This window comes from Nuphar pumila, chromosome 1 (assembly GCF_984573655.1).
Source record: "Nuphar pumila chromosome 1, dmNupPumi1.hap1.1, whole genome shotgun sequence".
Taxonomy (NCBI): Eukaryota; Viridiplantae; Streptophyta; class Magnoliopsida; order Nymphaeales; family Nymphaeaceae; genus Nuphar; species Nuphar pumila.
The window spans coordinates 143,726,265-143,738,851 of record NC_143249.1 but is presented as its reverse complement, the minus strand read 5'-3'; the positions used below and the strand labels follow the sequence as shown (position 1 = coordinate 143,738,851).

Genomic DNA, 12,587 nt, shown 5'->3' with positions numbered 1-12,587 from the left:
AAGTGATATATTTAAAAATGGGATAAATAAAAAAAACAATTTTGTTAATCCAAAGGATACCTGGTGTAATAACCAAATTTTTTTCGTTTATTTCCTTCATAAAATAATGCGAAAACATGCAAATGGGCCTAGGATCCATATTTCAAATCCAGGACCCATAAGGGGGCATATATATATAATTAATATGATATATATATATATAAAAAGAAAGAAATAATAAATATAAAAATTTACTGCAGGGATCCACAGTTGGATCCATTTGGATCCAACTCGTGGATCCACATTGTTGGTAAGACACGGATCCACACCGCAATGGGGTGTCGCGGATCCAGACTATGTCTAGATCCCGGGTCTCGGTCTCGGACCCGGGCCACGCCCCCCCGTAGCAGGTAAGTCACGAAAAAAAAAAACATATAAGGCAACCCGATATGGGTTGCCCGATAAAAACGACAGGGATAGGGTTCAAAGTGAACCCTAACCCCCGCAGGGTGAAAATCGCAAAGGGGGAGGGGCGCTGGAGGGCAGTCGTCGGATGATGGAAGGGGTGCTCCTTCCTTTTCGGGAGACCCCCCTTCTACAAAAGGGGTCTCCCTGTTCCTCCTCTCTATTCTCCTGTCCTTTCCCTTGCGTGCGGCGAGAGTCTGAATCGTGCGCTTTGTCTGCCCATCGATCTGTGGGTAATAAGTCGTATTGAACTTCAACTTGGTACACAGAGCCTTTTGCAACTAGGGATGGCAGTTGGGTGGGTCGGGGGACAAGGTCTCCACCCCCGCCCCGCCTCAAGATTAGAACCTCCATCCCCGCCTCCATCCCCGGTGGGGATGGATTTTAACCTCCACCCCCGCCTTCATCACCGTTTCATGTCCTCCACCCCCGGTTCAAACGGGGATGAGGCGGGGATCGGGGCAGGGCAGGGAAAAGGGTACGTCCATCCCCGCCTCCATCCCCGAACGGGGATGGATTTTAACCTTCGTCCTCGCCTCCATCCTCGTTTCATACCCTTCATCCCCGATCCAAACGGGGCGGGGCCCCGCTTTCCCCCGATCCACTGCCATCCCTATCTGCAAATGACTCCAAAAATGAGACGTGAAGTGAGGATCTCAATCTGACACAATCGAAAGTGGTACCCCGTGAAGTCGAACAATCTCGTCTATATACAGATCTGCGAGGCTCTGCAAACTATGACTCACCCTGATCGGCAGAAAGTGAGCGCTCTTCGTCAGTGTGTCTACTATAACCCAGATGACATCATGTTGATGACGAGTTCTCGATAAACCTATGATGAAGTCCATTGATATATTGTCCCACTTAGACTCAGAGATGTCCAAAGGTTGCACTAGTGCACCAGGTCTCTGGTGCTCGATCTTAACTTGCTGACAAGTAAGACATCGAGAGACAAAATCCTCAACATCGTGTTTCATCCTATTTCACCAATATGTTCTTTGAAGATCCTTGAACATCTTGGTGCTACCACGATGAACGGAATACTTTGACCTATGGGCCTCACTCATGAGCTCCTCCTGAAGAGCCTTCGGAACGCACTATCTATCTCCGAACATAATAGTCTCGTCCTCCTCACGATGGAACTGCGCATTCGGCTTCTGGACACTCTCGTGCAACTTCTCAAAGTCTAAATCGGTTGACTAAAGCTCCTCAATACAATAAATGATGTCGGATTGTGCCCCCATCCGTGCACAATGGATGCGTCCGGCTTCGCCTGCAGAAGACTGTCACTTGACAAACTCCTAAAGCAAGTCCCAACTCCGACTTATTGTAAAACCCACATTTTTTACAAAAAAAAAACATCGGGCCCGGGTCGGATCAAGACCGGACCCGAACCGCGTTGAGGGAAAACCCTAAGGGTTTTCCCTTTAAGAATTTTTTTTTCTTTTCTGTTACGTTCGCGCGGTTGCGGCCTTTTGTTTCCCCGCTCTGCTAAAAAGCGAAACCCTTTAAGGGTTTCCCCGATTAACGCCCCCCGTGCCCCTTTTAAATTGCGCAGAGGAGAGGAAGGGCTCTCAACTTGCGCCCTCCATGCTCCCACTTCCGGTGACCTCCTCTCTGCAACCGTAAGCGAGCCAGACACTCGCCTCTCCCTCGCTTCCTTTCGTCTGGTTTACCCCGGCGCTGACAACCTCACGTCTGATGCCTCCTCCTCCCTCTTTCTTTTGATCAACGCCACCATCGCCATCATTGGCGTAGCTCGATAATGCCCTCCTTGCTGTGCCTCCGAGCAGCGATGTCGACCCTTGCAGGTAGGTCGCTATCTCTCTCTACCTGTCTTCTTCTCTTTCTCCTTTTGTTTTCTCCTCCCCGCACCTCCCCTTTTCTCTCTGTGTATGCCGGGAGGCCGACAGCCCCCTGTCGCGCCTCCTCTCTCCCTCTACGTGCGTCAGGAGGACGGCAGGAGGTCGACGGCCCCCTGTCGCGCCTCCCCTCCCTCTCTGCAATCGTCGGGAGGCTGGCGGCCCCTTGTCGTGCCTCCCCTCTCTCTCTCTCTCTCTGCGATCACCAGGTGGACGGTAGGAGGCCGACGGCCCGTGCCGTGCCCTCCCGCTCTCTCTATGTCGCTTGTTCATGGCTTCGGTAGGGGCAGTCGCCCCTACTACTATTTGCTTCCCGGCAGAAAGGGGCACACCCCTGCTGTCGTGGGTCTTCCCAGACCCGGCTGGCAAGGGCACGCCCTTGCTGTCGTGGGTCTACCCGGTAGGCAGGGGCACACCCCTGCTACCGTGGTTCTTCCTGGCGAGCAGGGGCACACCCCTGCTGCTGTTTGTCTTCCCGGCAAGCACGGGCACGCCCCTGTTGCCGCAGATCTTCCCATCAAGCAGGGGCATCACCCTTGCTCCCTTTGGTCTCTCGGCAGGCAGGGGCACGCCCCTGCTATTGTCTGTTACGAGTAGGCAGGGGCAAGGCCCCTGCCGGCGCTCAACTTTCGAAAGGCAGGGGCGCAGTCCCCTGCCTCTATCATGTTTCTGAAGGCAGAGGTGCACCCCCTGCCCCCTTTCCTTTTTAGTTGCCATCAGAGTGGTGTGCAGGGGTTGTACCCCTGCCCCTTTCCGAACACGATTACGGCTATATCATGCTAAGTACTTTTACCTTTTCAGTTCGCACGATGGATCCCATTCGTGCTCTACGGCCCGAGCTTTGCATCACCTACACTCGTAGGCACACACAGCGACGCAACCTCTCAAGGTAGGAAAAAGTCGCACAAGGACTTTAGATGAATTAAATAAAGATTTAGGAAATTGAGATAATAACAGATGATACTCATATGACTTGTGTTCTTTACTTGTCTTTATTACATGTTTCCTGTAGTTGCAATATTCTGCATGCATAGATTAGTTCTGCAGATAGTTTTCTGCCATTAATTTTCTTTACTTGCTTTACTTGTTTACTTATGCATTGGCAAGTATATGAACACTTAAAGAAATTACACCTTAATGTGGATATGTGTATGCAATGCAAGTGTGCAATTGACATGAGTATGTGTAATGAAGGAAAGTGTGCAATGAGCATTAAATGAGTGTTTGCATGTGTTAATTGGATTACACTTAGTTTTATGCATGCAATAGAATATGGCATTGCACACATGTCTAGGTTGTTTATGACATGCATGTTCATGGTATTAATGCATAGTTGTTTCTTATGCATGTAAAGACCTGAAATTATCATGTCTTGCATGTAATTAGTGGCATGAGTGTTCACATGTTCTGTTGTACGATTCATGAATAAAATCATGTATTGGTTCACATGTTTAATTGAATTGGTTCATGAATGAAAGCGTGCATTTGGCATGATTGTATGGAAGCATGCATTATAATAATGAATACATGTATATGAATATTATTATTTCATGCACATCTTTAAATTAGCATTCATGATTGTGCATCGAAAGGCATATGATATGAACAGAATGCATTGGCATGTTCTTTAATATTTTTGCATATGAATAAATAGATGATCAAAATGGATCATCATGGGTTGTGGGATGCCTTGAGCCGGTGTGCTCCTTGTTGTACTTGTTTTTGTATTACAAAAGTCATATTTGGTATTGTGGTTTTAATTGCACTTTTTATTGTTGCCACGGGTGGTAGACCGTGATGAGTTGCGCATGCTGATTTGCGAACTTATGTTTGCATGTTGATTTGTAAATTTATGAAATTAATATTAACAATAAGATAAGAAAGAGAATAGTGTAATTAACGTTCCCTTGATGTTCCTTCTATGGAAAGGTAATATTGGGCCTAGCGGTTTGGGGACCGTGAGAATACTAAAACTTTGTGTGCGTTGTTGTTGTCCCTGAACCCGATATTGAGGTTCTTTTCCTGACCACGATTTTAGGGAGAGTCTGTCACTTTGCCTGGGGATGGTGTGTAGACACAACTGTTGTTTTTGTATACCAAGAAAGTGGCACCAGTGGATGTTGATTTTAATGGTGTCCCCAACATTGGATGTCGATTTCCAATGTTCCGATAGATGGTGTTGTTTCCTGATATTGGTCGAGGGCTAAGTTTGATACACAGTAATAAAATACAACTTGTATGCTCAGCTACCCTGAAAACCTAACTTGACCTCGAGGGTTTTACCCGTTTGGTGTATCTGCGGGCAACGGTAATTAAAAAGAAAAACTTAAATTGTGTGCATTTAATAGGAACATGCATATGGAAAAGAAGACTTGACTAAAGATAATAATATGTTCATACATGTGCATTGAAATCATGTATACTCATGTTATGCATTAGATCATGCATATTTACTTGTTCACTTAATTGTTAAATGTTAATGAATGTATAATTTGTTTCTTAATGCATGATAAATATCTCTAATGCTCAAATTTAATTTCTCGCAAGTTATAAATGTTATTACTGCTTTCAATTGAATAAGATGTTTATCTTATGATGTCATACTTTATTTATTTTACATTGTCTATTTTTGTACCTACCAGTTTGTTATGAAACTAACCCATTTTATGGGTATGTGACAAGTAGGACTTTACAGACAGCCGATGGCGCGATGCAACATGGCTCGAGATCACCCTCTTTCTGTTGGCATCCTGGCTATTCTCTGTAAGTAAGATTAGTTTGTAAGCTCACGTGCCCATAATTGTCAACTTGTTTTTTTTTTCTCTCTAAAAGAAAATGGCTTTCGCTGTCGATTTTAAAGATCAAAATCTTGAACTTTGAAAGGTTTTCTCTAAATGATTTCAAAATTTACAAGTTAAAATTTTGGGGCGTTACACTTATGAAGCAGGTTGTCATAACCGATGTGTTCCTACTCAGTGCATCTGCAACTACATTCGCTTTACCAGGATGATACAACAACAACAACTACGCCTTTATCCCAAAACAATTGGGGTCGGCGATGTGAACCAACAAAGAAAATCATTCTGGGTCTTCCACATGAATCCTTCTCCTCCATTCATTTCTATCCAATGCCATGTCCTCGGTGAGGTTCAAAGCATTCATATCCTTTCCTATCACCTCCATCCATGTCTTCCTAGGCCTATCCCGACCTCTTTTAACTAATATATTTTCTCATTTCTCCATCCTTCTAACTGGAGCATCATTAGGCCTTCGTCGAATATGTCCAAACCACTGTAAACGATTCTCTCTCATCTTATTTTCAATGGGTGCAACACCTACCTTGTTACGTATCTCCTCGTTCCGAATCTTATCTTTTATTGTATTTTCACACATCCATCTCAGCATACGCATCTCAGCTACACTCATTTTTTGAATATGATGTCTCTTGGCAGCCCAACATTCCGTACCATATAGTAAAGCGGGCCTAATAGTCGTCCTATAAAACTTTCCCTTCAACCGCAATGGCATTCTACGATCGCACAACACTCCAGTTGCACTCTTCCATTTCATCCACCCAACCTTTATCCTATGATTTACATCTCCATCAATTTCTCCATACTTTTGAATAATAGATCCCAAATATTTGAAAGAATCATCCACCGGTATTTCTTGCTCACCAAGCTTCACTACACTCCCATCTCTATTTCGTTGCTTACTAAATCGACATTCCATGTATTCTGTCTTACTCTTACTCAACTTAAAACCTCTTGCTTCCAATGTCTGTCTCCATAATTCTAACTTAGCATTAACCCCAGCTCTAGACTCATCAATCAAAACAATATCATCAGCAAACAACATACACCACGGCACATTTTCTTGAATTGATCTCGTAAGCTCATCCATCACTATAGCAAATAGGAAAGGGCTTAAAGCAGATCCTTGATGTAACTCAACCGTTATAGGAAAATTGGTTGTCACCCCTCTACAAGTGCGGACATTGGTTACTACTCCTTTATATATATCTTTAATTATACTAATGTACTTGAGAGAAACACCTTTTTTCATCATTGTCCACCAGAGAACGTCCCTAGGTACTCTATCGTAAGCCTTCTCCAAATCAATAAAAACCATATGCAAATCTTTGTTTCTCTCTCTATTTCTCTCAATAAGTTGTCTAAGAAGATGTATAGCTTCCATAGTTGATCTTTGAGGCATAAAACCAAATTGATTCTCCAATATCATGACAACCTTCCTCAACCTAGACTCAATCACCCTCTCCCAAAGTTTCATAGTATGACTCATGAGTTTTATACCACGATAGTTTGTGCAATCTTGTATATCAACCTTAATCTTATATAGAGGCACCAAAGTACTCTTCCTCCACTCATTAGGCATCTTATTTGTCCGCCAAATCTTGTTAAAAAGATTTGTCAACCATTCTAAACCTTTCTCTCCCAAGCATTTTCAAGCCTCGATAGGTATACCATCTGGGCCAACTGCCCTTCTTGATTTCATTTTCTTCAAAGCCTCTGCAATTTCTTTCTTTTGAATCTTGCGCATGAAGTCACGATTCATCTCATGAAAAGGAATGGAAAAGTCTCCAAGATCTTGAGCATGACTTTCATTAAATAACTCATCAAAATAATCTTTCCATCTCTCCTTAATCTCCTCATCTTTAACTAAAACCCTTTACGTTTCATCTTTGATACATCTAACCATACCCAGATCCCTCGATTTCCTATCTCTCATCTTTGCAAGCCTATAAATATCCTTCTCGCCCTCTTTGGTATCCAACTTGTCATAAACCTCCTTATATACCTTATCCCTCACGTTCCGAACTACTTTTTTAGCTTCCTTCTTTGTTATCATATACTTCTCCAAATTCCCATTATCACGACTTTTACTTAGATTTCTATAACACTCTCTTTTAACCTTAATAGCTAATTTGACATCATCATTCCACCACAATGTATCCTTACCTAGCAATGCACCGCCTTTAGACTCACCCAATACCTCCTTAGCCACCTTTCTCATGTCATCCGCTATCTTATTCCACATAGATTCTGAATCCTCCTCGAGACACCAATCAACTTCCTTAACTACCCGCTCCTTGTTTAGCTCCTTTCAGTGCCCACCACTTAATTCTAGGATTTATCCTATGTCTATCCCTTTTACGGCATTGTCTAATTCTAAGATCTAAAATTAAGACTCTATGTTGTGTAGCTACACTTTCTCCTGGTATAACCTTACAATCGATGCAACAACCCCTATCTCTCTTTCTAAGTAGGAAAAAATCTATCTGACTCGTATTAACCCCACTTTTAAATGTTACTAGGTGAGACTCCTTCTTCCTAAACCAAGTGTTTGCTAAGATCATATCATAGGACAATGAATAGTTAATTGAATTATGAATTTGTCATAAATGTGTCCCTCTAAAATATTGCATAAATCTTATTTATGTTCTTTTTACTTATTTGATTCATTAGAAAGACATGTACGCAGAATTTTTTAGATTCTGACACCCTACTTTTTGTGTTTTTCACAACCTCAGATGCCTAGTGGGGTGACCTGCTTCTGAAAAGAGTCACGAGGAGACCACACGACTACAGGGAAGATTCTTTGGACAACGTGGCTCATTGCTTTTGTTTTTCCTTTTGCTTTCTTTACTTTTAATTAATTATGTCTCAGACTCTTTACATTTGAATAAATGAAGTTTGGTTTGATCATAGTTTGGTATGAAAGATGAGTATAAGATCTCTTGTGGTGGTGGTTGTGTTTAACTGTAAAGGCCCCAGGTCTCTAGAATTGTTTCTGCAACTTGCTTTAAAAAAAATCTGCATTTTCAAGGGGTATGAGGTATGAGTTGGGGTCGTTACAAAGGCAGCTAAGAATATCAAAACTCTATGTCTAATCGACACATGAGGCCTTTTGGATTCGAGCAATTAAGTCTGAGGGGTGTTTTACACCTGGTGCCCTAAAGTCATCTGCCTTCGGAGTCACCGGCCCAAAGCTCGCTACATGGATCCATTAGAAAGCCCGGTCAGTAGAGATATTGCAAACGACAGGGAGAAAAACTACAAATAGCTATGAAAATCTGGGGTATAGTGACTCGAGTGATTAAGTCTAAGGGACACTCTGTGTCTAGTGCCCTAAGGTCGTTTGGCCTGGGAGTCTCTGGCCTAAAGCTCGTTACATGGGTCACAAAATTTGAAAATTGACATAGTGCTAAGGAAAAAGGAATAAAAATATAATAAGAGCTTAAAGAAAAAGAAAAACATTGCTTTGAAATTTTTTGCAAAACTATACAAAAGCATTCATGTAATGATAGTAGATGATGACATGAGTAGGCAAGTTTCTCTAGGAATAAAGCATAGATAATCTTGAATTCTAAAGAAATAGATAAAAAAAATTCTATTGTGGAGTCATTGCTGATTTGAAAAAAATGAAAAAAAAATGTGATTTCATGAAATATATTTGTTGAAAATAGCTTTAATTGGCTAATGTTTTCGAAAATTGTATAAGTATGCATGACAGAGATGTTTATGAGTATCATCACTGGAAACCCTCACGAGACCGCACTCGTCTATTGGGGTAACCCAGAGGTTTAAAGGCTTGTTGCATACGCTAAATACAATTGTGATTCCTACGAAAGTGAGGTTTGTGATTTGCATGTTTTGTTTTGTTTTGTTTTGTTTTGTTTTTAATTAAGGTTCAATTTGCGCGAGGACTAACAAACGATAAGCATTGGGGAATTTGATCATGTATAATTTTTATGTGTATTATATATATTTCATGTGCATGATTATTTGCGAAAAGATAATAATAATCTGTGTTTAATCAATTTTTGGTAAGGCACTACCTATTTTTCAAAAAGAAAAAAATTGCACAAAGTAAACCCACTTGAGTGTCTTTGGGAATTTAATCTTTTTACTACAGTCTTTTTGAAAATATGTTTTGAAAACATAAGTCTTTTGAATTTATTGAAAACTTGTAGAGGCTTTCAAAAAATTTTCTTAAATAACACTAATCCTAGTTTTGTCTTTAAATAATAAAGATTTAGAAGGGGTTGGCATCTCCTCTCTCTCTCTCTCTCTCTCTCTCTCTCTCTCTCTCTCTCTCTCTCTCTCTCTCTCTTCTTTTTCCCATATTCTTCTTCCTTTCTTCCACTTTCCTCACCGGCTGCCTCTTCTTCTCCTCTCATCAGTGTGGCGCACGTGCAATCTTGGAGGACGACCGCTCTGTTCTCCCCATGCAGTCAGAGGTGAACCATTAGGCATGCCTCTTCTCCCCCCTTTTCTTTAGATGGGCAGTTATTTTCTTTCCATTGCATATAGATTAATTTTCTGCAACTCTAAAAGCATATAGTTTTGTTTTTTATTTCAGTAATTGTTGCATATAGATAACACCACTCTCTATGGCCCATGGAGAATCACAAAGACTAGTAATATCCACACTATAAAAAAAGAGGGCAGTTGGTTCTACATTAGAGTCATTGTGTATCGTTTTGCTAGTCTCTGCTTGCTCAATAACATGTTGGTGAATTCCATACTGATGTGGGAAATCACACTTGCAGTGCTCAAAACATTGCTTGGCAGTTTTCCCTTTCAACTCACAAAGTTGGGGTATGGCATTGATAAAGTTGTTGTTGTTGAAGGGTACTCCATAATAGATGTACTCCAAAATATGCAGTTGTGGAGGGGAGGATTTTGGGCTGAATCATACATGCATACACACATATATCACTTCAGATAATCATGTATAGGTTTGAGAAAAAAAGAGGAATCAGTTTCCCTCCCTATGAATCACTTTTCACAAGTGGAGTTAGCAAACATTGGCACTTTAAAGTTGAATCACATGAAAAACTTTTTTGGCATAACTTTCCCATATGAAACGTTTTCCTGGTTTCCAAAACATGCCCTAAGGGGGGTAAAAACAGTAGTCTTTTTGGCCTGTTTATTTATCTCCAAGTGCAACATTTCCTTAATCTTGATGACTTGGTATTATATTTAACATTTTACCTGGATCTCCAGACACACATTTCACTGCCTATGATCCCTACATCACACAATTTTGGGAAGAGAAGTTCACATGATGCTCATGTTGCAAAAGACTTTATGGTCATCATAACTAAGCCAGAGAGAGACGGTGAAACTGTGTAGGTAACCACAATTGAAGCTGATTTGGTAATGCATATGATGGAGTAAACTGTGGAAATCATGCAGGAGGCAAAGCACTCCTTGCTGCTGGACTATAATCATGAGCCATGTAATTCAATTCAACACGTCTAATGCAGCAAATAAGCTGCCAATAATATGTTGTAGAGGGAGGTCTATGCAAGATTCCTCGTGTTGCATAAAATAGCAATCAGATCCTAGTCCAAAGAAACTCCATAGTGCTGCCTACATCAACATCTTCATGTACTATTATAAGCTCTGGCATATCCTTGGCTATTCATCACATTCATATTCAAGTTGTATCAATCAAGGGTACTAATTCTCCCTTTTTCTGTTTTAACTTTTGGGCGCCCAAGTTGACATAGATTCATACTCCAAAGCATGCTTGTCAATTCTACAGAATTAGGACGTGGGGAAAAGTTTTTCTTTTTCGTTTTCTTTTTCGTTTTTGGTACATTTTGAAACCTTGAAACGGGAAGCCCTAGAGCATGCATGATCAAGTCTGACAAAAATTTAGTTCTATCTGAGTACTGTGTACACACTGAACTCGTTCACAGTTACAGTCGAGCTCTTTAGTTGCTGATGACAAAGTCCTAGAACCACATGCCTTCCTTCAGGTTGGAGCATTCAGTATGTAGCAATCATTAGGCCAATAGCCGTGTTTATGTGTGCCTTTTACCCTGTTAATCTCTTCAAGCTTTACACGCATTTTAGCTGAATCTCCTCAGTTCTTCTACAACATAACAAATTGAAATCCCGTATCCCCGTGGGCTGCTATTTGTGCGAAGGTGGTGGTTTCCACGAGCTATGGTAATTCTTTCCCCAGACCATTTGGAGACATTTATGGGAAGGATTCTTGCAGAGAATCGCTTACCCCACAAACTGAACAAATACCATCACCCATCCTTTTTCAAACGTAGCAGTGACATCTACAGTCATAAGATACTAAGAGATGGAAAAACAAAGATTGCCCCAGTTTTAATTTGCAAATATAGGAACCAAACGGATAAAAAAAGAGCATACTCACTGCTACGTTTCTGTTGTAAGAGAAAAGGCGAGAGAGAGAGAGAGAGAAAAACGATGCGATACCTTAGATGGGGGCAGCACGTCGGAGTAGAACCGGGGAAGGCTGCCGCGAGCGTGGCTTGCAGAGGCGAAGGCCTTGGAATGAAAAACACGACAACGCCATGAACGTGTACGTGTGAGGTGCTGCGCCAGCGAACCAGGTAGAAGCGCATGCATCTTGCGATGGCGTCAACAAGCGCGACCACAGAGGCTGGCACAAAGAAGATTTTCTGCATAGAGGACTGATCCAGTATGCAGATGGGGGTAACGCACCCTAATTAGTCATATCGGACTCACCAAATGGACTCATCTGAATTATACTTAATCTGACTGTATCCAGTCAAATGTATTACAATAAGCAGCCCTTTGATTGACCCAAATGGATCAGATTAGATCCAGTTAACCAAATTTGAGCTAGAATGTCATATTAGACTACTATGGACCCAACTGGACCATATTAGATACATTAAAAAAATACTGCCCTAGCTACCGTCTCTCTCTCTTATATGTATAATGGCAGTATGCACGAGCGTGTGCACAAGTAAACACAAGAATGGCACATCATTTTAAAAATAACTGGATCTAAATACCAGTAAAATGCAAATGATCCAATTAATATATGGAGCCGGGTGTTTTTGTGAAATTTCATACCAAACCCAAGTTTGACTTGAGTTCCTATTAAGACCTATGATTTTTCAATCTAGTCGTTATACATTTTCTTTGATTGGGTCTAGTATAGATCCATCCCTTGGTTAAAATCTCTCATGATTCATGACGTCAACATGTCAGTCATGGTTTTAGCCCAAATAGTTCCTAACATAGATCTGGCCATATTTGATCTCATCAGAATCATGTTGAAACTAATGTCAGTGGAATGATTAATTGTATTCTGTTCAGTCGACTATTCAACCTAAATCTGAACCATTGACATCCTTATACATCATACAGGCCTATGAGTTTCAAGAGCAGAAAAATGACTGCACTATCCTGTAAAATAGCGTGATTTTGAAAAAATGCGTCCTAATTTGCCAATCCAAAATGA

General features: G+C 41.3%; 1 protein-coding gene across 1 annotated transcript in view; it reads right to left on the bottom strand.

Moving 5' to 3' along the window:
• LOC149849193 (methyltransferase) overlaps positions 1-11,780 on the bottom strand; it is a 123,201-nt gene extending 111,421 nt beyond the window's left edge. Inside the window, exon 1 of the mRNA XM_089998895.1 lies at positions 11,570-11,780. Coding sequence (XP_089855021.1) covers positions 11,570-11,722 — 153 coding nt within the window. The 5' untranslated portion in view covers positions 11,723-11,780. The remainder of the gene's footprint in view (positions 1-11,569) is intronic.
• Positions 11,781-12,587: the final 807 nt, after the last annotated feature.